At 41.9% G+C, this 27,594-nt stretch overlaps 1 protein-coding gene across 1 annotated transcript; it reads left to right on the forward strand.

The window, feature by feature from the left end:
- The first annotated feature begins 1,205 nt into the window (after nt 1-1,205).
- LOC8050997 (cytochrome P450 3A14) lies at nt 1,206-27,546 on the forward strand. The gene is made up of 14 exons (XM_042294427.1): nt 1,206-1,264; nt 1,759-1,855; nt 3,783-3,835; nt 4,051-4,147; nt 8,907-9,032; nt 9,974-10,211; nt 11,500-11,630; nt 12,527-12,598; nt 15,161-15,225; nt 16,976-17,084; nt 18,678-18,769; nt 24,046-24,186; nt 26,833-26,995; nt 27,469-27,546. Exons 1-14 carry the CDS (start codon nt 1,206-1,208, stop codon nt 27,544-27,546), a joined length of 1,521 nt encoding a protein of 506 aa, XP_042150361.1.
- Nucleotides 27,547-27,594: the final 48 nt, after the last annotated feature.

Here is a 27,594-nt window from a genome sequence, read left to right on the forward strand (position 1 = left end):
GGAAAGCTAAACTGGAAGAAGTTGGAAAAGCGTCTCATGACCCCTTTAAAGGGCAACTCCGGCCAAAACTCAAAATCAATTAAATTACTGGTGAGCACCGAATAAACTATCTTCAGTGTGTAAAAGGATAAGCAGATTAGGAGAGGAATCGGATTTGCCAAAAGAGTCGTGCAAAAAACATGTCACTAAGTTCCGCGAGTGCGCCACCAGCGTCACGCACAAAATACCCTTGTCATGTGGTAAGGTGTACGTTGGCCAGACGGGGAGGTGCATTAATGATAGGGTCAGAGGGCATGCGTTGGCGATCAGGCAGTCCCCGTCTGGCCAATTAGCGGTCCATTGTGACCGTTGCGATTGCGGGCCCAACTCTGAAAAGTGCAGCCCCATCTTTGGTGACACCTGTGTCATGGGCCATTACAAAACAAAAACGGCAAGAGAAATTCACGAAGCCCTCCTGATTAGGTTCCACCACGACAATACTTGTATAAGCGCCCCCTCTTTGTCCTTGACTGATAAAGAATTCTACTATTTGAAGAACCAATGACGCTGGCATTTGAGGGGGGGGGGGGGGGGTGTTTTTAGACCATATCTTTGGGTGTTCTGCCAAGTGTGCCCGCTTTTATATTTCATAATTTTTTTTTTAATTCTGTCATCCAAATAAACAATTGAGTTGAAAGTTACGCCGCGTCCTGTCTAGTTCTCCCTTCGTTTTTTGTCCCTGTTGTTTTGGCGTATGACACGATTATCAACTGCGCTGTACTTCGATGCGTAGTGACTGCTCCAAACTGCGCAGCAAAAACTAACGAAAATAGAAAGATAACTGTAATAGGAAGGACGCAATCCCTTCAAAGCTGACACAGAGGAAATACGCAGCAGGGAAACCGTTCCCAAAACCTTAAAACATATGCATGCGTCGCACGTGCCTTGATTTTGACAAAAACGACAACAAAAAACATGTAAAATCACAAATGATCCAAGACTCATCATGATCATATAATAGGGAAAAACTTCTAACTTTGGCAACGAATTTTTTTCGCTTCTGTTTTTGACCTTTTAGAAACACCTGGCCGTGCACGCAAGTACCGCGGCGCTGCGAATCCCTCTAACCCAACTATTTCTGTTTTATTTTTCTCTCAGAGGTTACTCTGTATCAGGGTACGTGCACAACCGGATTTTGCTTATAGAACATACTGGGATACCATACTATGTATCTGCTTGCGAGTGGAATCGCCTTGACCGCGGCCTTAATTGTCATTTTGATCAGGTAAACAAATCTTTATTCCTTCACATCAAAGTAACAATATGATTCTTAAATAAAACAGCATACAACTGAAACACTAGTGTGTCCCTAAAACGCATTTAAGCTCTGGTTCGTATATGCTGTCCGATAATAAGCCTAGAACTAAAAAAGCGCTCCAGTTGAACTTTTCTCTTTGGGGGGGGAAGGTGCCGGTTTCGTACTAATGATATGCGTGCCTTACATTTTGTGACATAAGCTGATTTAGTGTTATTTGATCATGACCAGAATTAGGTGTATTTTCCAAACACAGATTTTCATTTAGAAGTACGAATTAATTGCACAATAATTGAGAACCCGATATTACCGTACCCTATTAGCGATTAGCTTTCTCAAGTGCTTTGGGCAAGGTTGATGCTCCGAAATGCTTACAGTGTATATATTATCTTCGTAATGTATATTATGTGAAGCAGTCATGCAGTCTTGATTTTTAAAGAAGTCGAACCCATTCTCTTTTGTAGGAAGAGAAAGAAAACCTTTGATTACTTCAAGGACCTCGGAATACCTGGACCTGAGCCGAGTATTATTTGGGGAAACCTTGCAGAGTACCACAGAAATGTTAGTTACGTTCGTTTGTATATGTTATTTCAAATAACCGTACCCTGTAAGCAAAACGTGCGTTAGTTCATTTTGCTGCAAAACACGGAGGCAGCCGATCACGGCGAACAAATGGAGGATTCCCGCAAATTTTGAAGCTTGGAATACGATTGGACAAAAAACAACGCGATGTTTAGCAGGTGAATGGCCTTTCTCTCTCTCATTATCTCTGCGCACGTAGCATTTGGTCAAATCTAAACGTAATCTGATTTCCGTTACTCGCTGGGATCCTTTCGCTCTCCGCCGTTGTCAGCTGTCTTTAGGTGCTGAAGGAAAGTAGACTCAAAGTCTTCCTTTAGAGTGTCGGATTTGTTAAATAATTTCGCTGCCGTAAAAAAACAAAACAAAAAACAACAACCTTAAAAGTAGGTAATCTAATACCTCTGTCAGACGTTAAAGTAAATGTCATTTTGATCGAATGTGATTCACCGCACGGCGAATCAGCTCGTGATACTGATTCTGCACGTGGCGCGAGCACGCGCAGCGTGGTGTATTAAACCCGCGGATTCGCCGAGCTCTAATGTCATTTTGTTTAAATGTCATTTAACTTGCCCGTCTGACAGGGGTATAATACTGTTTCCGACCGCTTTGAGTGCCAGGCCCGAGTATACTCGGGCGCGTTCTCTTGTGGATTCTGTTTTGGTTCTCTCCCTACCCCTCCCAACTGAACAGCTATATTTTTTTCTATGTATGAGCAAGCGATAAAAAACAATGGGTTATCTCGGGTGTCAATTTTTGATTGCGTGCTTTGGCCGACTTCTATTTCCGTATGAGCCTTCATTGTTACAATATGGCGAATTTGTGTAGTTTTACCACGCGCCATATGGCGAAAACTGATATATTGAAATTAGTAATAAACTCGGTATTCCATGACTGCGAAAACTACTAAGTTACAGTTTCGAATAAACAAAGGCCCCGTGAGGTCATTCAAAAGAGTGACCTCGAGGCGCGCTCGAAATTCCACTGCATAATACCGTGTCTCGAAAAGCAGAATACGAGAAATATGGCCTAGGTTGGAGGCACACAGGCCTTAACTTACTTTATGCCCACACAATAGTCTGTCTCCTATAAATAAATATTTTTTTTCACAGATTATGCTACAGCCTTAGTCGGATCAAAATTTTCGTTCTGCATGTGTTGAGCTGTGCCCTAGCGTAGAGGTAGGGCACAGCTTATTTGCCCACTCAAAATGTTTAGCTGTACTCTAGCGTAGAGCCTCTTCCTAGGGCACCGCCTAGGGAACACTCGAAGAGTTAAGCTGTATTCTAGCGTAGAGCCTCTTCTGTATTGCTTAACCTCTTCGGCGTTTTCAGTAAACTACAGGTTCTGTCGAGAAAACACAACCGCGTTTTCTTGCCAATCGCTGGCATAAACGGCGCATCGTCTCAAGCTCAGGATACAGCTGTATCTAGGACCAACCGCTTGAATAACACGCCAATATTTCAGAACATAATTTCATTCCCGACAAAGTGTTTCATCAATACTAAAAAAGTTCCTATGCGAAGACTGCGACTCGCGAATCCCGGAAATGCACAATAGAAATAGTGGTGGCTGTCAAGAACAAAACTACTTTTTCCAGTGAAAATCGTTTCTGACAGTTTAATCAGGTGACATTAAGCGCTGAACCAGTGTCATCTTGACCACGGTTTTCTCTTTTCCTGTGCAGTCTGACAAATTCGCGCTGCAAGTATGTTTTCCTGGAGTGTTCGATTTCTCTGTAGTGTTTCGCATTTGCGACCCAGCAAATAATCGCCTTAATGTATTGTGCCACTCCCTGATATAAGTTCGAAATGCTTTTGTTTCGAGGCTTTGCCTTACGAATCCTTATTTCTTTTCTGCATCAATATATGAGTATAATGTCACTCATCCGACTGTGTTCTTTGTGTAGGGCCGTCACTATGCTTTGCAACAGTGGTGTGATAAATACGGTAATATATTTGGGTAAGTGCAACGATTTCGAAGCAATAATGTTTTATTTATTACTTTAACGTGCCAGGCAAGTGCCATGATAAATTTTTATACTTTAATGGTTTTTGCACTTATAATTATGATATAGACTGTATAAATATAAGTTTTATTTGGAATGACTCGCAGGGTGGATTGTATACATTCATTCGTAGATATTTTGGAACCATTGAATGTTGATATCACTACAGGTTTTACAACGGTGATGTTCCCATTCTCGTGATCAAGGACATTGACTTTTTGGATTATGTTTTTGTGACAAACTTCAAAAACTTCGTGGACCGCGGGGTAAGTTGTTTTAGCGATGGTAAAAAAATAGAATCGGTCGATATAAATGAACCAAGGTTTATGATGTTTACTCAATACTCTAACAGTCCATGAGGTCTTTGCCTTTCTGTACCAATGTAGACTTAAAGAAGAGCAATATTTCTAAGTATTCAATACGTAGAGCGCACGAATAGCGCAGTTGTCAGCGTAGGATTTGTTTTTGTGAATACATAAATTATGACTAGAATTGAGACTGATGTAGGCGTTCTTTTTTATAACAACATAAGCGGCTTTAGGGCTATCATGAGCGAACACCATTACTAGCTTATTCGTCTGACACACTTTGAAACCGAAGAGCGACAAAGGTTTTAAAGATAGGTTGGAAGCTTAGTTTGTTATTTTTATTGATTACTTTATTTAATGGATGTGGGAATTTAGTTTGACAATTTATATTCATTAAAGGTAAAGAAAATTTACCAGGGATGTATATTCCTGTTTCCTTCTAGTGATTTGACAGCATTATTTTTGCTCCACCATAAAACCCCAAATGCATTCATTCACTGCATTATTTTATCTTACTTTTTTAACCGTACGATATTACACGCGCCACTTTAAATATGCTCGGTTTTCTGCTCTATTTTAAATTTCGAGGGCACCGCAAGGTGCTGCCAATAAGCCAAATCGAAATGACGACGAAAGCACATCAAACAACAATGATTAATATCTTGACGGTGTTTATACCGATGAACAGCAAATTAATAATTTTATATGATGTCCTTGGAGTCGTGTAATTATAACAGACCTTTATATTTAAAGGGGTAAATTTTAATCTAATCGTCTTATAAAACGCATGCCCGTTTAAATTCTAAAAGAACATGCGTTTTTTTTTGTTAGCAACCAATATTTTAAAGTTAAGACGTTTGTTCCTATGTTATTGCGGCATTTCAGGTAGTTGTTTGTGGTTTACCTTCGTTTCATCCCCATTATGTCTCAACCTCCGCGTGTGAATCGTTTTTTTTCAAAATTTGTTTTTTAAACCTTTGTAAGACTACATAATTCGTCACAGACTTAACAGAAATAATTAAAATAAGATCATCGTTTTTTTAAAGCATTCTTAACGCTGCCCTCAATCCCAACATTTTGTCCGTCAGTCCGCCCGTTTTCCCGTCCCTGCATTTTCCCCTATGTTCAGCCGAGGAAATGTGGTTACATGACGACGTCTGATATCATGTGACCTATAGGTCAACTCAACTTCCCCGCTAAATTTAGCATGAAAATTGAGGTCTCGTTACCTTGACACCAACGCAGTTTCCCCGCCAAATTTAGCCGGGGAAAATCGACGGCAGATAACCTGACGTCGCGTGCGTGACCTATACAACTGGGTCGCTAAACTCGTCAACAAAGATAGTCTTTGTGTTATGACATAGTGGGGGGAGGAGCCGAAAGATTGCTGCGAAGTTTTCTTTTCTCACAAACCCGCAGATCCGTCTGTCTTCGTGACGTTTTTCGTTGAGGGGGCGAAAAATCCCTACGCCTCCCTAGGCACCGAACAAGAGCAGCACGAGAGAGCGCGCGGAGACGACCGTGGCTCATACATGTGACGTCACAACAAAGATTATCAGCTGCGACCGTCATGTTTGATGGTCTCTAAAAAGCACGATGGATTCTTGGGAATTGCATTTTAAAATCAACACCGTCGAAGTTGATAGTCTGGTATCGTTCTTATTTCCGCCGATAAAGCAGAATTTACTAAAAAGCGTCCCTGCCGTTCTTTTGATTTATCTCGGCTTTTCGAATCTGGCCAAAGTGTAGCCCGACGTGGCTAGGTCACAACCAGCCGACTACCGTTGTCCACTTTTGGGGCAAATTTCGCCTCCGGGCAGTTGTCTCTTCATCGGCGGGATAAAATCATAATATGGTAGACATTCGAAGATCAGACAGTTTGGGATTAAGTATGTTTATCAACGGAAATAAGGAAATAAAAGTAATGTCAAGTTGTCAATATTGGCGGTGATGCTTCAAGAACGCAAGGTCACTAAACTTGCATCGACGATTTGAACACGCACCATCAAATTTGTCGTTCACAACTGATAATCCTGACTCCATCGTCAAAGGTATCAACTATAAAATGACGTCACTGAACGCGCCAGCACACTATATACGTGCCCTGGCACGAGTCTTTCGCTTGAAAGTCTGTCATGGCCACTCTTGAGTTCATGGAACGCGAGCCGTTTTAATTCCACAATCTCTTGAACCGTTATTTCGAAAATTGCAGGCTGTGCTGTTCCTGGTCACTGCTCATTGGACCACCTCTAAGCAGGGTCATCGAAACAGGAGAATGGGGAGGGGGGGATTTAGCCCCCCTCCCCTAGTTGCGTCGAAAGAGGGGGCAAGGGGCATAAGGGTGGAAGGGGGGGGGGGTTATCGCCCCAGCCCCGAACCATCATAGCATTTCAGAGCTATAATAAAATATAAGGGGAAAGGAATATGACCCTTCTTCACCACCATCACCTCCTTTCTCTCTCTCTCTCCCGAACAATTTCTACGGCCCCTCTTGAGACTCCTATTTGTGTGTGTGTGTGTGTGTGTGTGTGTGTGTGTGTGTGTGTGTGTGTGTGTGTGTGTGTGTGTGTGTGTGTGTGTGTGTGTGTGTGTGTGTGTTTGTGTTGGTCGTTCCTTAATTCTTTCTTTAGAGCGCAGCTCTTCGGCGCCCGTTTCAGGGTTTCGCGGCGTGGGCGTCGCCGTCGGCGTAACAGCCCGCTACATTTAGCGCGAAATTGACGTCACATGACCTCAACACCAATTCAATTCCCGGCTACGTGACTTCAACGCCATTCACTTCTCCACTAGACTGTCATGCGATGTCCTTTTCCCTGCTAAATTTAGCGGAGAAACTGAATGGGAGGAGGAGAGGAGGAGAGGAAGAGGGGAGGAGGAGGGGCATACGCTCCGCTCCGTACCCTCCCTTATTCCTCCTCAAAAGTTGAGCTCTAATTTCGCAACGCAAAGATTTGTAAACGTCTTTAATTTTTTTATTTCCCTTTCTTCGGCTTTTTTTTTTTTTTTTTTTTTTTTTTGTTATCCTTCGTTTTTTGTCATCTCTCAGACATTACCGACGTCTACACAAACCGCCTGTGGGTGACCCCGGTGGCGTTGTTGACGGTGGCGGAAGATGAGCTCTATAAAGCCGCCCGCGTACGGCTCCACAACATCACAAAGTTCAATCTTCGCCTCGATTCCGAAGCGAAGATTTTGGCCTCGAATAACTCCTTCCCAAAGTTGTGAAACGTCACTTTGTCGTCACCAATAACTTCCAGAAACGACGATCTTGCGACGAGAAAGTTCAGAGTATTTTCCGGCCGCCTAGGTACAATCTACGCATCATTGACTCTAACGCGGCGTAGGGATGTAGGGACACTCGGGCGAGACGTCATCAGTGCAGCCGTTCAATCGGCTGGCACCACGGTGTTTCTCGCACGCGCTTCGATGGAGCTCGCTACGACTTTATGTTTTACATTCTCGCTGGAATTTGAGCACCGAGAGAGCTTGGATGATTGACACCTCGCTCGGCTTGACGTCAGCGTCGCGAGAGTCCAATCAGCGCGTTCCGCAACTTTCAGGCACAAAGTTGTGCTCGACGAGTTTAGCTACCCTGTTCGTTCAAAATATCCCGCTATATTTAGTGCGAAGATATGCATCACGTGACAGGCCAATTAACTCCCAAATTCTCTATAATGCGTTTTTCTACATTGTAAGACTTTGAAGGTAAATGTGGCTGCCATATTAAACGCAGCTCTTAAGCGACCGTTTCCGTGTTTTGCGACTTCGGCGTCGGCATCGCCGTAACCGCGCTAAATTTAGCGGGAAAATTGACGTCACCTCCCTTTAACACCAATTTCATTCCCGGTAAATTTGGCGGGGAAATTCAGTTTCTTCGAAAGATTTATGGGATAAATTCAGTTTCTCGGCTAGATGCAGCGAAGAAATTCAGTTTCTCCGTTAGATTTAGCGGGAAAATGTACGTCACATGATCTCAACAACAATTCGCTTGCCCGCTAGAACTGAAATGGTGTTGAGGTCACGTGACGCCAATTTTCACGCTAAATCTAGCGGAGAAACTGAATATGTTCATAGGTGACATGACACCACCAAGTCAGGCGACATCATTTTCCCCGCTCTATTTAGCTGGAAAGCTAAATTGGTATTCACGTCAGGTTGCATCAATTTTATAGCTAAATTTAGCGGAAAACTGGGAGGAGAGGGGGGTATGAAGGAGGAGGAGGATGCGAGGGTACGCAGGACGAGGAGGGGAGTGTATGGAGGAGAAGGAGGGAATGAGGGGGAATCAGGAGGAGAGTAGGAAGAGGGGACAGAGGAGGAGGACGTGGTGGAAAGAAGAAGGGGAAGAGGTGAAGGTACGAGAGAGGGAAAGGGGCGTACCCTCTCCTCCGTACCCTCCCCTTCTCCTCCTCAAGAGCTGCACTCTAATTTCGCGTTACAGAGATTTGTAAACCTCTCATTTTTTTCTGATATAGTAGATCAACTCTGGCTCTTTGAAACTTTCTAAAGACTCATACCAATGTCACTAGCAACTTAAAATCCAAGGGTGCGGGTAATTGTGATAGCGTTTCTTGCATCGTTATCCGTCCTTGTGCGTTCATATCGGCTAGCGTCGCAATCTGATTGGATAAGGTGCAATAAAAAGATGAGGCAGACTCACCTTATCCCTCGTTTTTTTAAAACTTGTCAAGTAATTTACATAATAAACTTTCTATTCCAGGTTGCAATGAGAACAGATCAGGTGCACCCTTTCCTTGGAGAGTCATTGATTCACGCCAAGGGATCGCAATGGCGATTTCTTCGAAGCTGCACCTCGCCGGAGTTTACTTCGCACAAACTGAAACAGGTAGCTGAAGCAGGAGTAGACTTCGTAGGTTCAGGTTGTAAGACAAGAAATCGCATAAGTCACGCGAAAAAAAAAAGACCATCGCTCTAAATTGAAACAAAGAACTACTTGGTCTAACGGAAATATTATTCAGTTTTGCCGCTTTCGTAAATAGACTAAGCAATGCAGAAGTTTTAACTCCGTCTGCCTATTACGATAGTGGTGGTAATTGAATCCGTATGTTTAAGAATACGACTCCACCTGGACAGGAAATAAAAAGAGAAAATGAAATTGTTCTGAACCGACGTTCACCTAGTCCTCTAACAAAGGAATGGCTTTGTTGGTGCAAGTGGCATTTCTTTCAGTGAACCGAATTTCTGCAAGGAGAACGTCCCGTCTTCTTTCTAAGTGAGACGAATATTTCATGAAAACAAATGTCGCGTTGCACATTTTTGAAAAACCGGAGACAACGGAGGAAAAAGGGGACAACACACAAAACGTCTCCTGGGCGTTTTGTGTGTTTTTCGTCCGTCGTCTCCGGTTTTTCAAAAATGTGCAACATCAACCAACTTACCTGCCTACTCACTCTATCTTCAAATGTCACGTGCTTTCAAAGTGACGTTTTTGTGCCGACAAATATTCGGCCTACGTGGACCTCGGTTCACAAATAAATACCAATTTTCTTTTATGTTGCGATACAGGTGAAGTCCTCTCAAACTTTCGTACTCTATCATGATCGCTAGATTCATATCCGCGTGGCATTCGAACTTTTAATGTGAAGCGATAAAAAAGGGTGTTTCTTCTCCTATCAGACCCTGTATTCTTACCTATATGAGGCTGATGTATATATATATACAAATATCACTACGTTTTCTGTATGTCACCCCTCCATTTCCATGTAGAAAAACCCGGGACGTCATTCCGAAAGCGAAGACCGACTTGCTCTTCATCTTTATTTTCAGATGATGCCTTCTCTCGTTGAGCAAGGAGACATCTTTATAAATCAACTTGGCAAACTTGCCGATGAAAGGAGAGAAGAATCAATGCTCGACGCTTTCCAAGCTCTTTCCATGGACTTCATATGTCGAGCCGCTTTCGGAATAGACACCGACTTTCAGCATAACATGAAAAATCCTTTTTACGTCCAAGCTGAAAGTGTTATTCCCGGTATGATGAAAGGCCCTTTTCACGCCGTAGCACGTAAGATATACTTTTTTCCGGCATATGCACCTTGTTCCTCAATATTATATTTTAAGTCGTCACTCGCACAAGTGCCGACGATAAGTAATTTCTTTTGGGTGACACTCTGAAGAGCAACTTAGTTTTTTTTTTCTACAAGAGAGAACCAAACCAGAAAATGCTCCAAATTAAGAGATATATTTTATTTCGTGGGCAAATATTTCTTAAACCTACTCTTTTCGTCGCGCCCAAGTCACCTAGCGGTGTTATGAGTACTATGTGTGTCCTTTGATTCCTTGTTATTTTTTTCCAGGGATTAATATCGCTATTCTTACCCAGCTCGTTTGCATTTTTGCAATAACAGCATCATCCTCATAACCTTAAAATGCATGCCGTTACCCTTTTGGTGTTAGCCTGGTTGCATCTGATACAACCCGTTTGCTCTACTGACAACTCCTGGCTAGCTCAGTCGGTAAAGCGCTCCAATGGAAGTTGAGCGGTCCCTATGCTGTGCTCGGAGATTTGTGTTTGTCCTTTCTCCCCCTTGTTTTTCTTCTCCGGGGATGAATATCGTTATTATTTTCAATCTCGCTTGCACCTCTGCATTAGTAACATTATCCTCAAGTAGTTCTTTTTTTAAATACAGCTAAATTGCACCTGATCGACAAGTCGCTTAAATTTCGAAAGTTTTAAAACATTAATTGAAAACAAGTGTGTTCGTGAATTAGATACGAAAACACGATAGAATAAAACATAGAGGACAAACCGTCCTGTATGTTTTATACCTTCATATATTCGTGTTTATTCGTATTCATGCCCGTTCTCTATTAATTATCGTTTCATGTATTTATATTTAAAATATAGTGTTCTTTTGCGATGACCGGGAACTTGTTTTTTTATTTATTAAAATCGTTCGATAATAAAATATTCCCAATTTGTCCCTGCACCCGTGTTCAAACCTTTTAACACACCAATAGCGCAACGGAATATCCTTTCACCTCAAATTTTGTATAATTTCTGGCAAACCTCAAATATCTTTCCCTGTATCATTACCGAGCTATCAGCACTTCAAGAGCACGTAACATGAAAATTGAATGAAATAATGAATGGGCGAGTGAATGAATAAATGACAGTAAACACATTCTAGAAAAAAAAATTCCAATCAAAAATAGGTTAAAAAATTTATGCGACTATGTACACTGCCAATTATTTACAGACGGCTTTTTTAAAGAAAAAATGAGTTGTATATAGCCTTGTAAAATCAAAACTTTCTGTCGCTATCTACTTTTGCTCCAATTTCCTTTCTCAGAGTGCACGACAACACTTGGAGGATTTATCAAACCATTATCATGGCTTAACCGTATGCTCGGAAGTTTCACCATGGAAATATTTGCTCAAGAGATGAAGAAGGTTGTAAGACTGAGAACGCAAAATCTTGGTGTATGTGTTCCTTTTTCTTGCATTTATATCTTTAATTGTCAAACTAAAGGTTCGAATTGCGTTTAAAGAGAACCGAATAGTAGTTAGTGATATTTTATTAAGAACGTTTATTGTAATGACATTAAATGTGAAGGTACCACTGTTTGCCATTTTATTATATGCTGAAAGCTTAACTCTGCTTCAGAAGTTTTTAGAGTATGTTTCTAGTTATCAGCAAGAGAATAGAATTGTGAAACTGAGAACGCTAAATCTTGCTGCATGTGTTCCTTTTTCTCGGTATATGTATAATGTTATAAAGTTGTCATGCCACAGGTTACCATTTGTTTTAAGTACAAAATGAAGGGTTGTGGTTTTTAAATGAGAAAGTTTACAGAATTAAAATCAAATTGACAAGGAAATCTGTTAGTTATTTTAATCTCGTCGTTAATATCTAGACAATGTTCGACATCTGATCTTGATGTGTTTGCCATTATCATTGAGTTTGCAACTGGACTCCAAACGTGCTTAGGGCTTAAATATTTAGTGTATTTTTGCCATAGCTGAGACAGTGAACCGCTGAACTATTAACAAAAAATTACCCTTGCACCATCGACCCTTTGCTTACTAAATTTTCATATGCTGAATCATCCTTTGATATATTGGTACTAGAAAGGTTTGGTTTCGCACATCATTAAGAAATTGCAGGTCAACTTCTTCACTTATATTTAGGATCGTTCCAAATGTAAAACTCTATTTTTTAAACTAAGTATTACCTATGTTCCTTAGTTTAGTCATGTATAACCTCTTAAATATTTTATATGCATTTATATATAGATTGTCTTTTTTTTCCTGTGTAGCGTTTTCTACGTAGGTGTAATATATAGAGCACTTGCAATTATCGGCGATATTTCTTCCAGATACAAAGAAATGATATGTTGCAACGTTTCTTGGAAGTGGAAGTAATTAACAAGCACCCCTTCAATAAAATCGCATTGATGAACGCCAAAAGCTCCGAGGGTAAAATATAATTTTTATTTTTAATAGATAGTTCAAAGAGCAATGGCCTTTGTCGGACAATTCAACATTAGAGTTCTTAAAATATAGAGGGAAATTTTTACGACACGAAATAAATGAGGAACGTGGCTCATGGCACTACATTCTTAAACGGGCCCTGCAACCATATTTAAGCGCCTACCTTTTTTGCGGTTTCCACGTCTCTTGGGGTTCGGGCAAGCCAGCGGGCACGGCGAGAGTAACTAAATATCAGTGCGTCATATTTTAACCGGACGACGCAGAAACATCCTCCGCCTACGGGGGCGACCCACGGTGCCGAAAGCGCGCGATATACCACGGCTTTGGTCCTGGGCTTACTACTGGTCAGAACCGCTAAAATCTTTTTTTTAGTCGATATACAAAATATAAGTGTCGTGAACCGTTTCAATTATGTATGAAAGTAGTTTTTGCTCAGTATTTGAGATCATAGAAGAAACAAATACAGTTTATAAAGTAGGGAAACAAGAAATGACCCGTCGACATACCCGCCACCAAGCGGCGGAAAAAACGGCGCATACTAGATAGGGCTAGTGGGATAAGGCGTCAACGAATGGCGAGCATAGAAAGGTCCCGGATCTACGCGGCGGCGCTGCGGTTCTATAGACCGTTTTACTGAAAGAGGGCGAGAGAGAAAAGGGGAAAGGGCTACCGGCGCTTTCCTTCTTTCTGGTTGTGTAGAAAGAGTGAAAGTCCCGGATGAGAGGCTTGGCCGGTGTTGGGTGTCTGCTGTGCCCCAACTTCGTTCGCGCTTTCTTTTCTGTTTTGAACTCGCAAACTTAATTAGGGTAACGAGATTCGATGGTAACAGTCCCCCGGTCATCGGGACACCATTGCTCGGTCATAGGGTGCACGAATAACGACAGAAAGCTTCGAATACTGCCCGAGGACCTATGTAGCTTGCAAGGAATCCGGCAAGGCGAGAGCGGCTGCATTGTCTTTAAGCTCCATCGCTTTCCACATGACCCCGGTCTTGGCGGCAGTGGATTGCGTCCGTAAACCGAAAAGACATTTCCTCAACACCATCCTCTCGACTGTGCTCGGAACATCTTGTGAATGGAGCGCGCACCGAACGCTGTACCGCCGATGAACATGGGGAACGCTCGCAAGGTGCGTGCCAGTTTTCTCGTGATAATTGCTGTTTCAGCTTGTAAAATTTTATAACTGAATTTATCTTAATATTGATCATTTGCAGTGGTGACTGCCTCGATTTCATCATTTACAACACTTAGTTGAAGGCTTATTTCCGCCGCCGGGTGAGGCTAGACATTGTTGAAAAGGTAGTTCTATCGGTTTTCCTGAATCGCGATCTCCTGCGCGATACGAGAGAGCCGGCAAAAGAGCTCCTTGTATTGCCGTTGGTGAGTTGTTTCCGTTGATTGGGCGCTTCGAAGCGCTGGATAGTCGCTGCAGACTACGTCTCGTGTGTTGCGATCTGCGTCTTCGAGCCCAGTGTGCACGTTTCTTTGTTCGAGTCATGGCATCCGTCAGTGCGGCAACGGGGGGAACAGCGGCAACGAACGTGTCAGTGATAGAAATTGGAGGTTAGTACTCAAAATATTTCATCAAATAGTAAAATAATTCGTGACTGCTTTGAGGCTTTCTGCGGTTCGATATAAGCACATCTAGAACGTCTTCGTCGTTCATCCACAATGAAATATAAGAACACGGACATGCGAGAGAAAAGCAGCGCAGCAAAACGATCTGTTGCAGCTCCGGGTGTTTACAAAAGTTAATTGAGGTTGCCGTTTCATGTATCGCTTGTTCATTACTAAAAACGGCTACGTTAAAATGGGCCTATTGCAAGCAAAAATTGATGAATGGTTCATCATTTCCAGTCATGCGGAAAGCGGTGAAGCTTGAAAACATTGCAGCCGCACTTGCCTTGCCAGATTCCATGCAAGCTACGAGGTCCTTGGGCAGTATTCGACGCTTTCTGTCGTTATTCGTGCACCCTATGACCGAGCAATGGTGTCCCGATGACCGGGGGACTGTTGCCATTGAAGCCCGTGGCTCTAATTAAGTTTGCGAGTTCAAAACAGAAAAGAAAGCGCGAACGAAGTTGGGGCACAGCAGACACCCAACACCGGCCAAGCCTCTCATCCGGGACTTTCCGAATTGTGATATGCCTAGGGAACAGAAATAAATTATTTTTATTGCAATCTTTAAATTTCTGAGATTGTTAACCTTCTTGAGTTTGAAGTTGATCTCACTGTAAACGTTAAGGTATATCTATCATTTTCTAAGCTCTTACATTGTTTTCTGAGTTCATTTTACAGGGACAAAATCTACAGTTGAAGGACGAAGAAAGCATGGGGGTAGGCTATCAGGAGAAAACTTAAAGCCAGTGTTTTTTTACAACTGGCCCGCTGGTTTTGCCGAGATCGCTGCACGAAGTTTCACAGCACTCCAGCTTCACCAGTGTTACCTTACTGATTTATCCAAAGCATTTATATTGCATACTTTAACAAACAAACAAAAAAATCCCCACAGGTGAACAGGAAAATATTCGTCGTCTCTCCGAAGAAGATGTTGTGTTGCTGACGACTGTTCTTTTTCTCGGAGGGTAAGAACCGATCTATAGAGCGTTTTCAGGGCACGTATTTTTATGTCCACTAGGCCATGCTTTGCCATGTCAAATAACAGCACCCCCGACTTTTTCAATTAGTTTTCATGCGGAAGATTAATCATTGCCGTCATCGTTGGTGTTAGTGAGACGCAGATGCAAGGCAAGTGGCTCAATCGACAACACAGTTCCACTAGCGACGTATACGGCCCGACTGAACCCACGCTTAAACTACACCTTTTTTTAAGTCGTTCTAAGGGGATTTACAGTCACTGAGAAGGTCAGAATAACAAACTTGGATTGAGCGCGTTGGTCATAGATTCAAAAATGCGAAAAAGTTAGACAAAGAGAACGGACAGGACAAACATCTTTCGACTTTTAACACATTCAGGTCTTTATTGCCAGGCCGACAAGCAACGAGCTGCCAGAAGTTTGGGGAAAGGGTTAGTTGGAAAGATTAGACCAGCGAAAGGGAGGGGGGAGGGAGAGCGAAGAAAAGAGCGAAGGGGCCAACCGTGAGGCCGCAACCGGCTTATTGAAGTTAGATTTTGTAGTTTTCTAACACTCTGTGGGGAAATCAACACCAGGTGAACGTATCGAATAGCAAAAAAATTGCCTTATTATCAGGCAATCTTACTGTGTACCCTTTAACTTTGGCACATTAGGACCATATCAAATCTCATTACCCTTTCGATTGCTCTATATGAACTGGGGACCGCGGGAAAAAAATGTAGAGAACAAACTCTAGCAGCGTCCTTGCCCCTATATGTGGTGTTTACAATCTCACCACAGGAAATTTGATGTTATCAAAACTGTCACTGATGGTTAAAGAGGCTTGTGACATGTGCACTCAAATGTCACTCCGCAGCTAATGAAAATGTTGCTATAAGCAAATAAGAACGCCAGAGTACAATTAAGGAAGTGAGCGACGCATATATAAGAGGCCACGCTCCGCATCTTTTAAGCAGCCTGTGACCCTAATATTGCCTCTAAATAGAAAAGCGCTTTAAGACCAGTGGTTGAGAACGCACAAGAGGAGATGCACCCAATGATTGGTCCACGACAGCTTGCAATTCGGTATTGCAAAGAATCCCGAGCTGCGTATCGCATTAAGCACGTTGATAAGCTGTTTTGTCTCTTGAATAAAGCAACAGGCCGGATGAGGCCGGTTAGGTCCACGATTCTTGCTTTCTGCTTGTTTATTGGCCATACCGATCAGCGAATAAGGCAAAGTGATAGACAGTGAAGTGATAATGGATTGCACCGGTTTTTCAAACAATCCGGTCTTCTTACGTTTTTGGCTCTTATGATTAAGCTGCTTCTAAATCAAAACCGAAATTTCAGCTTTGCGTAAATCCATGGTTTCGAAACTATTGCTTGTTCGTACCCGTTTTCAATGAGGTGTGCGAGGTTTGACCATTCAAACTCGTGCCTTTTATTAAAACGTTTACAGAACAAAGTAGGGTAGTATTTGTGTTTTTTACAAGGGTTTACAAAAAAAATTAGTAAAATAATAACGCCGCAAACGTTTAAGAAGCTTAATTTCACACGATTCAAAGCCCAACTTTCCTAAATAAAAAAAAAAAAAGAAAACGAAAAGCTTGTGAACAATTAAATTTGGAAATAATTTTCAACGACTGCGTTTTTGAATGTATGATAAATCTTAATTTTTGTAATTAAATATAAATTTCAGTATTAAAGGCTTTTTACATCAGTAGCAATTGCCGACTAAAGTATTTTGTTCTTGAAGCTTCCAGACCACGTCGATAACGCTAAGCTTCATGTCCTTGCTACTGGCTATGCATCCGGAAGTTCAAGAAAAAGTCAGGCAGGAAGTAAAGGCTGCCATTGAAAGTTCGGTAATGATATTCCATTCGTTCTCCGCCCATTAAAAAAGAAAAAAAAAAGAATTCGCAATTTAAGGCACGCTCCCTCGCGCGTTTGAGAGAGGAGGCATGCCCTAACTACGTTGTTTAATGCTATACTCGTTTTCACTTCAAGTCTGAGCAAGGCCGACGCCAGGCACGTAGCCAGGGGGAGGTCCATGGGGCGCCCCCCCCCCCCCCCCCCCCTGAAATCATTCATTTTGCTGGAACCTCCTCTCCCCCCTTCCCCTCATACAGCATTCTGTCATGGGTGGGCCCCCCCGAACCAAAATCCTGGCTACGTGCCTGGCCGACGCTCCGAACTAATGGAGCTATTTGAAAAGCAGCGCGAAAAATGAATCATCACTGCGCTCATGGGGTTGTACGTTTTTCTATAAGAGAGTTTGACGAAACCGTCTTTGCAGATCTCATAAGGTACGATGGGCCCTCCGGTACCAACTGCGCATATTGTGGTAGCGCAGGCGCAGTTAGGTACCAACTGCGCCTGCGCCCGGTATCGACTGCGCTACCATTGTGGTAGCGCAGGCGCAGTTAGTACCCGAGGGCCCATCGTACAATATCGGATATGCAAGGATGGTAGCCTAAAACTCCCCAATGTAAAGCTGAGTACACTCAAAGTTAAGCGCGCCGTGTTTTAAATTAAATTCGATTCGCGTTCTTTTCGCGCCACGATTCCTTCTCGTGGTGCGTTATCGCGGTCTCACTTCGTCCGCAACGCCTTTAAATTCCCCCAGACTGCACAATATAGATTATATTAGAGTGATTCTATCTATCATTTAATGCACATGAATTAGAAAGTACTCGTCTATATTGTAGTGGGGGCGTTTGTTCCACGTCTTTTTTTTATTGTCGCCATGAAATGTGCGTTATCTTCGAAAGTCGTGAACCAGAACAAATAAAATCCTGGCGTGCATCCGTTCACCTTTCTAAAACATTTAAGTTTTCGAACGCGCTACATGCTTTCCTTGTCAATTTGAAATTCCTACATAACGTACTTTTAAGAAGCATGCAACGCAAGCGGGCAGAAAATCTCCCTAGGGATAATCGACATCAGGAAATACTCTTCAGTGTTACTGAGGCGAACTGATGTGTTACCAGCACCTTGTTTGACACCTTGACTATTTTTACTGTTCTCCTTATACTGTTCTTTTTTATTTAACCTATATAAGCTCATCACTCCCTCCACTTTAGTGTGCCATATTTAAAAATCAGAAAAAAACATGCAATTCATACCTCTAAACATTTCTCCCAAAATAGGTTGCAATCAATACATGTAATTTTATATTTGTTGATATTTCAATCAATGTAATCTTACTCTTATATGTAATATCAATGCCGATTCAACCTTTCTTGACTTTTTATTGGAACTCGCGCCATATTACTTTTTTGTTTGATAGTGATAGATGGGTGAATTTGTCTAGACGATACACATATAGAGAAAAGTGTACATAAAAATGATATTTATTGATGTATTACTTCGTGCAGGTACAATAGTGTTATCCGATTCATTAAAACATTCCGAATTGTTATTGATGCAACTATTGTTTTTTTTATTTCTTAAAACAGGGATGCTTGGATTACGATACGACTATACACAAACTCAAATATACAACCCAGGTCATGAACGAGACGTTGAGATTATATCCACCATCACTCACGTGAGTTGGCATTAATTGGCTAGTGTTATTTATAGATCCTGTGAAATGATCTCATTAACTCAACGTTGTATATTAAAGTGATAAGATATAAACATAGATCAGGTGTCACACCTACTCTAATGAGAATGTAAAAAAAAGAGCACAATTAGTGAAAATCGTTGTATCATATTAACATAGGTTCTGCTCCTTAAGGGGGTGCGTCGTAAATGTAGCCATGACGTATATTGAAGCATTATGTACATTATGTGTGTAGTAATTCCGATATTGTTGAAAACCATAAATATTTGCTCGCGTAATTGTATTTTACGTGTGTATTATGTACGTAGGTCATCTTATATTTTTCGTCTACACCAAGTAAGGTGAGATGTAGGCCCGAAAATTATATGTATATCGTCATATACTTTTGAAGATGCTAGTATTTTTTTGAGGTGAATAAGTAATTACGCGTACTCGTTAACCTAATTCAATCTAATCTATTAGGTTCATTCTCGGTTATAAGAAAATCACGTTTGCATCCAACAGAAAAACAATTTTGGAACGTGAGAAGAATGAATTGATTAGGGTGAATTCAGATAAGATCGACCAAAGGGTGGCTGGTCGCCATTTTTAAATCAATTGATGTTCTTGTATGCCATTGTCTAATGTCTTGTATAAACGTATTAAAATTTAGTTTTGATCAGAAAAAAAAATTGAGCACAGAAAAAATCGTAAGTCATGAAGCGGTGGACAGTTGCATTAACGCGCACTGATGGAGGGGGCACGTTTGAAAGTGAATAACTAGAACGATAACATTAGGAGAATTCTAATACTTTTTAGAAACAAACTGTGGCTACAGCTTGCTTGTAATATATCATAAGTATATTTATTTAACTTATGTTTTTTCTAACAATTACCAAAGGTGCCTGCTCAAACGACAAATGGAAAAATTTGGAGGCTTGAGTCTCATGAAATAATTTAATCACCATCCTATCTCTTTCAGATTTTATTCTACTTATATATGGCTATTATTTAAAAAAATATTTTAGGTGTCTGAGTGATACGATAGTCGTGATGTATTTAGGCAAACTTGGGGGGGGGGGGGGGGGGGGGAATAAAGAAGCGAAAAATTCCGATGCAAATTAAGAAAACAAACACCAGCTTCGATTTTTTTAATTTTAATATCCTGTGATAATCTATTTCGGCATTCATTTCTGTTAAAAACATGTTGCATTATTTTATTGAGCGAGAAGATAACTCCCCAATGTAGGGTACTTTTTAAAGCCTACTCCTAGCAGTGTCCTATGCAAGATGTGACTCGGAGTGCAGTTGCAAAAAACTAACGCGCATCTTTTATATATTTTTTATTCAGATGAGGCTATTGATAACTATAGCAATCGTTCACACAGTAAACGTCAGGAGAAACTACGGTGTACAAAGATCTATTACATTACGAACTAGTGATCCGAGAGAAGATACTGAAGCCATCGGCCACTGGGAACTTTGTTTACTTTATTTTCCTACGACACTATATGCTCCTCTCGCTTCTTCTCCATCTATATATCTCTCTCGTATATATACCACCGACGTATATCTAGAATAAAATCATATCCAAGCATATCCTTTCTGCGTGATGGTGTTCTGTGGCTAGCAACAATCATTTCCTCGCGAAGATCACGATTATGGCGCAATAGTTGACGTAAGTAGCAGACGACGCTCGTCGCTAGTTCTGGCTAGAGTCACTAAGTAAAGCTACGCTTTCAGAGTACCGAAACTCCCCAAAACTACGCGTCTGAAGCACGTCAGGTGACGCCATCTTGGGTCCACGCGAAGATGGAGGAGTGACTGTAGCTGAGCCAAGCCGAGCTGTAACCGTCGCCTGCGCCAGCTGCCGTAGCCGCAGCTGTGGCAGCGAGTCAAGGTCGAGTTGTTCGTTTCTCGACGTAAGAAGGAAAAAATGCATGCTGAGCGACAGACTTGAGCGTGCGCGCGCAGTAAAAAGTAAAACAGCAGCGGGCAGCGGATCGCTGGACCGAAGGTGGTAGTGTTGAAAAAAACGCGATGATGATGATAGCGGCTCACGTGAATGCGATTGTCCAATGATGCCACAGCGAACCAGAGTATTGTTGAATAGAGCGACTGTATTGTCGCAAAATGCCAAAGAAAAGGAATGCGGTACTCTGAAAGCGTAGCTTATTTAGTGACTCTAGTTCTGGCAAAAGAGCCAGTACAATCTTTTTGCGCATTTCCCGGCTCACTTCAAACAGTCACATATGGCCGCCGATGCCTGTTTACATAACAGACGTGCCTTTCACCATCGTACTCGCTGGCGTCACGGGCGATAATATCAGGCACAAAGGGGCACACCGATAGACAGCAGACTCCCCAAATACTCTAGCCCCGCCTAAATACAATTGAACGTATACACTGTGGCCATGTTAACCTAGGAAAGGTTAACACGGCGACCTTTTTTACACTCTAGGTAAGGAAAAGCGTAGCGTGTGGTTTGAGCCGGATCCTTATACGAAGTGCCAGGTGAGCTTTGAGAACGTCTTTACTGCCCTAGAGTACTTCACGAAAGACGAGAGACAATGTTCGCGCCAAGGTCCCAACCAGAAGAACATGATCTCTGTCATGATCGACGGGGAGAAAACGTCCGTGCCAAAGCACTTCCTGACACGCTCAATCCGAGAGGCCTTTCGTGTATAGAAAGAAAAGCGTCCTGATTCAGGTGTATGGCTAACGAACTTCTATTCCTTTTGCCCTAGATGGGTCAAATGTATTCCACGCTAGCATGTGTGTGTTTGTGTGCGCTGCGCCAACTATTCTTTTTGTATTGCCGCTCTATAGAACATTACGGGCTCAACGTTCAAAACTGGTGAATTGAACTCAGCATTTCTGTATGACCCACTAACATGTCTGTGTCTTTAAGGAAACTGTGATCAATGACCAAAAGGCCAGTCTCTTACACTCGAGGAACTTCATATTCCAGAGGATGCTGAAATTGTGCTTAGAACATGGGAGTCCGGCTACCTTGCGAAAAAAACAGTGGAGCCTGAGACTTTCCTAAAAGTCGTTCAAGTATTGGTTGAAAGATGGATATTTCAAGACCATATCCGAGAAACTAAGATTAAGCGATTTACGATGAAAATCACTGCATGGAACGCGGGAGCATTGTCTTTCATTTTAAACTTGCTGAAAACTGGACTACCTTCTTCCTGACAGAGTTCAAGCATACCACTAGAAAAAAAAAGTTACGATATTTACATTTGTAGCGACGACAAGAAAATCTTCAAATAGTTTTGCTCTCATCAGTGAGAAACTGTGTGACAACGCCTCTCACACGTGGTTGGCCCTAGAAAAAGTGAAGAGTGGGTTAAAGACAATGTCGCGGTATACTCACACGTGACGTACTTAAGTGACGGGGCCGCCAGTCCTATTAACAATCGCTACAAGCTTGACCAGTTCTCACAGACCCATTTTCCACAAACCCAGTGGTTATTTTCTGCATCTGGACATGGGAAAATGCACGCGATGGAGTTGGCGGACTCGTGAAGCACCAGTCCATGCTGTACAACCCGAGAGAACGTTCAATAAACGCATTTGAGACGGCCAGGACAATGGTGAGAGTTCTATCCAAGAAACTGAAAGGCGTACAGCTTGAGTATCTGGACGAAAATGAGGTTGTTCAGTATGAGCAAAGAAAGAAGAGTGGCTGACGGTGCACGTTTTTCCTTGCATTCAGTCTTGGCACGTGTTGCGGCTGTGCAAGTCATCAACAGAAGAGACCTGTGACCTATATGTAGCACGGAGAGTCGTATCTGGCTAGAAGAAACTGTATTAAATAGGTACAGCGCGGAAAGGCTTAGCGAGCGTAAAGTGCTGAACTTGATTCCACAAGGACTGCCCAATTTGAGTGCATGGACATCTTATTTATCGCAGTTTTCTTCGCGGGGTATTTAGCCTACCGTTTTACTTTATGATTTTTTATAATCTTTATTTCATCCCCATGCGAGAATCACGAAACTTTATCCTCGCGCAAGATACAATATCTCGGCTTGCCACGATCCAATCGTAGATCGAGGGTATCGAAGCTGCTACAGCCGGGCGCGGTGGCACCCCTGACTTGAAATGGTTTCTCCCCGGAAATACATAGCTAACCTTAACAATTTTAGTGTTCTACCTTTTTTTTTATGCGTGAAAGTAATTTCTTTTATTCTGATGATAAAATATACAAAAAAGAACTTCGCATTGTATCATCTTTTCTTAAATCACTAGTCTCTATGATACCTCTTTGTACTTTGTATGTAAACTGCTGTATATTGTTTCTCCTCACTTTTATTGTGTGACCGATTCCCCTAGTTGTCAATGACCACACGTGAATAAAAATATATGAAAGATTTGAGTTAGTTTCCTGAAACTGGAACTCAGACTCACTTCTCGTATAAAGCACTGCTAAGTGTAGGCTTTGAAAAAGGACCCTACTTTGAAAAGTTATGTCTTCAATAAAAAAAAATGGAAAGTGTTTTTTATCGAAATGAATGCGGAAATAGAATATTAAGGGTACCGAAGTTTAAAGAAAAATCAACGGTGGTGTTCTTTTTTTATTCTCATCGAAATATTTCGTCTGATTTTTTCCCCATGTTTCCCTAAAGATATCACGGCTATCGCTTCACTAAGATACCTAAATTATATATTTAAATAATAATCATATATAAGTAGAATACTATCTGAAAAGTATGCGATCGTGGCTAAATTATTGCATGAGATACAGGCCTCCGATTTCGCCATTTGTCGTTTGAGTAGGCATGTTTGGCAATTTTTAGAAAAATAAATATAATCGAAATAAATATTACTACTATATAATACAAGCAAGCTGTACCCATTGTTTGTTTTTTTGAAAAAAATAGTGGAATTCTTCTAAATTTATCGTTTTAGTTATTCATTTTCAAACGTGCCCCCTCCATCAGTGCGCGATAATACAACTGTCCATCTCTTCATGCCTTACTTTTCCTGTCCCTAAATTGTTTGCTGGTCAAAACTAAGTGTGCATTCGTTTATAGCAGGCACTAGACAGTGGCATCTAAAAATATCCGTTGATTTATAAATGTCGACAAATTACTTTTTGATCGATCTTTCCTGGAATCACTTTGTAGGAATTTGACGATCTTAAAACCGGCTTGGTTTCTAACATCTCTAATTTCAAGTCGCTATGTTACCAGCATCCCTTTGTTTCCGTAACGACACCAGTGGAAGCACACTGTTACTACATTCAACTAGATTACGATTCTTTTTTACAGGTTTCACACAAGAATTGCCAAGGAAAGTTTTGAATACAACGGCACGACATTCAAGGCCGGGACATGCATTCTTGCTCCCGTCAGCCAAATACATAGAGACCCGCAGTATTGGCCCGAGCCAGACAAGTTTGACCCTGACAGGTGCACAAGTGTTTCACTGTTGCGTTCACCGTCTACTTGTATACATTTTAGTATTAGCTATCCTGCGAACTGTTTAGCGTTTGCAATATGCGCTGAATTCACAGCTCGTTCGTATCTTTTAAATTGAGCCCAGCAAATAGTTTTTATTTCGTAGTGTAGAACCATCTGAAAATAATTTGATGGGGCGATCGTGAATGAAAGCGAAGTGGTTAGGAGCTCTTCTTACTTCAACGAAACCTATACGCGAAGGGCGACACAGTTAGCACAAAGAAGATATCCTACATTTTTTCATATTTATCTAGTACTTTTTAGTATAGAACGACCAGACTTGTAGGTAACTTAAATACTCTACTCAAGTTACTGTATCTTAAATACTTTTGTAAGTAACTTGGTATCTCGCAAAAACTTTCTTACGTCAGAATTTAGTACTCTAACTTAAATACTTTTCTCAAGTAACTTGTACTCATTTTAAAGTCACTTTTAAGTTACTTATCTTGGCTAGGCGCCCTGCCACTGCAGATACATCTTGTGCCAGGTATTACAGTGCGCTTCCGTGCTTCTGCTGAAAGATGTGACACCTAGAAGCAGGTGTGGCAGCCTCAAGCCGAGCGGACGCATCGTGTCTTCTAACTGCGCAAAACGTCAAAGCACATTTCCTTACAATTTGTTTGTAGCCAAGCTCAAGAGAAACATAGATTCCGAAGCAAAAGGGCATGCGGGTGAAAGCATAAGATGTGTACAAGGCTACAAGCCAGAGGGAAGGCGCTTGTGTCGGAAAGAGGGTGGGTTCTAGAAGTGTCTGCTAAGAGTCGACAATAAACCGGAGTTTATTTTTCTATGTTATGGAGTGAAATCATATAAAAGAAAGCCTTCCAGCTTCAGAAATGCCTTTTGCATCCGCACGCAGTCGCACACACCGCTCGTTCGTTTCACTAAGCTCTCTTCGCACACAAGACTCGTAAGACGCGACTACACGCCTCCACTCCGGCGGCCCAACGCTCGCGGCGTACGCAGCATTAGCAAGTTTTAGTAGACCGTGTTTCCCCCTCCGCTACGAACAAACTGCCACTGCGCCTCCGTGCCGATGGCCTTGGCTGTAGAGTTTCGCGCAGCGGAGGGGCTTAGCGGATGGGGAAACACGGTGTACTAAAACTCTCTATTGTCTTCAGTAGCACGAATCGCCGCCGGCGCCCACCACGATGGTGCCCGCTCTCCCCTGGCCTGGACTCCCCGAGCCCGACTGCACGGCACCGCCAGTGCACTGACGGGGGAAGCGGAAATGAACACCTGACACAAGGGGAGCGTCGGAGGCGATCCTCTGTATAGAAACTCCCTCCGCAGGCGAACGGGCCTCACGCTGGCCCCGTTTATGCCCTCGCCATAGCAAGGGTATAAAAGAAAAAAACATTTTTATTTTTGTTTCATTCGTAGTTACTTGGGACCTCCTAGAAGCCTGAGTGGCAGTCAAAGTCTAGCTAAGAGATTTCCAAAAGATTTCATAGTAGCTGGGAGGAAGAATTTTTTCTGACTTCGGTTGTGCGTGACAATGAATTGCAGAGAAAATTGTAACTTGAGAGTATCTTGAAAGTAACCAGTTGCTTTTTGGAGTATTTTGTACTTTACAGAATTACTTTAAAAATTTGAGTATTTAGTACTCTACTCAGCTACTATTTTTCGTGGTACTCAGTAACTTAACCGAAATACTTTTATTGAGTTCTTGTAGAAGCCTGAGAACGACACAGTTTGCTGCGTTGAAACAGGTACAAGCCGCTCTAAATGTGCATCGTCACGGCGCTTATCTCCGTTGTGCGTCCGCAATCACCAACTAAACTAACCATTAAAAAATTACACCATTTTTGATAAAATATAAAAATGTGAAAAAGCCTTTATTTCGTTGCATGCCTTCGGTTGAAAATACTGCAGCTTTTCACAACAAACGACCATGAAAATTCAGTAAGTAAACTAACAACTGAAGTATTAAAAAAAAACAGTATAGAGACTTCCAAAAGCTGGCTCCACAGATAAATTTGTTATAAAATGAGAGTTTTCGTGAATCTAAATGCGGTGCCAGAAAGTGAAACTGAGATGAACGCATTTGAAAGTCCAGAAGGTTACATTTTAGGTGGTGCCGGCGCGTTTAATATAGTTTATTCAAACAAAATGGGCCAGCCTCAGGAGGGAAACGTTCGGACAGACTCATCAGAACATTTAAAAGCTGATAAAGCTACTTGCCCATATGCTACTTTAGAAATAAAATTGCAGTTTTATCGTAGTTTTTTTTCCCTTAAAGTACAACGCAGTATAGTTTCTTTTAGGTATCGAATCGTGCATTTAAGAGCTTCGCTAGAGGTGAAAATATTTATTATCAACGGCTCATTATGTCTGTCGACAAAAGTATGGACATGGGCAGACAAAATAAATAATAAAAACTGCGTTAGAGTGTTTGTTTTATAGTACCTTACACTGAAAAACACACACAAGGTGTAGATTATGTGGTTCTTCGTGATTTTTTTGTCACACTTATCGGCCGATGCCTCTCATTGCTTACAGAGCGATCGTAAAATACTCGAGACTAGTAACACCTCTTATCGCTTAACGTGAGGGAGACTGTCCGTGTCACGTTCTTAAGATAATCCCAAATTGCAGGTTTAGTCCAGAAAACAAGGGAAGTTACCGCAAGACGGCGTTCCAACCCTTCGGTGTTGGACCACGATGTTGTGTCGGCTACAAGTTGGCTCTCGTGCAAGCATTGTATATCACGGCGAGGATGGTTGCCGACTTTAATATGGAACTCGGAGAAGCACAAAAGGTATTGTATGTGTTACACTCTGAATTAACCCTCATCTATCGGACTCGTACTCGAAAACACTCGAGACGTTAGTCAACGGTTCAATGTCAGTACCCTGATTGGCGAGTTTTTATGCATGTGCTTACCCGATATGCGTGATGGAGTCAAGGAACCGGCAAACGTTTCATAAATACACCGGTCGCCATCTAAACATCTATATTATATGCCACTTGACAGCTATCACAACCCAGTAGGTTGGAGTACTATAGGTGATTCGCAATAATGGCAGTAAGAAATGCCCCAATTAGGAGACAAGGTGCTCCTAGATATGGCTCAATGATCTCTGTTCAACGCAGTAGACGACCCCGCTGCGTTGCATGCCTGACTTAAATCATGTACGAAATATTAAAAGGCGTCTAAAGTACTTCATGAACGAGATTCACTTGGTCGACTCCGAAGACTTTACGTTAGACACGCCGTTATTTTTGTTTCAGGGTGTCATTGAGATGCGCTCTTCCGGCATGATGGCTGCACCCGGCAATGGACCCTGGATAAAATTCACACGGCTCTGAATCTTTATTAACTTAGCACGTGTATGCTCGAACGCAGCGTTAGAGTTT

This window comes from Ixodes scapularis, unplaced genomic scaffold (assembly GCF_016920785.2).
Source record: "Ixodes scapularis isolate PalLabHiFi unplaced genomic scaffold, ASM1692078v2 PGA_scaffold6__148_contigs__length_123643588, whole genome shotgun sequence".
In the NCBI taxonomy this organism is placed as follows: Eukaryota; Metazoa; Arthropoda; class Arachnida; order Ixodida; family Ixodidae; genus Ixodes; species Ixodes scapularis.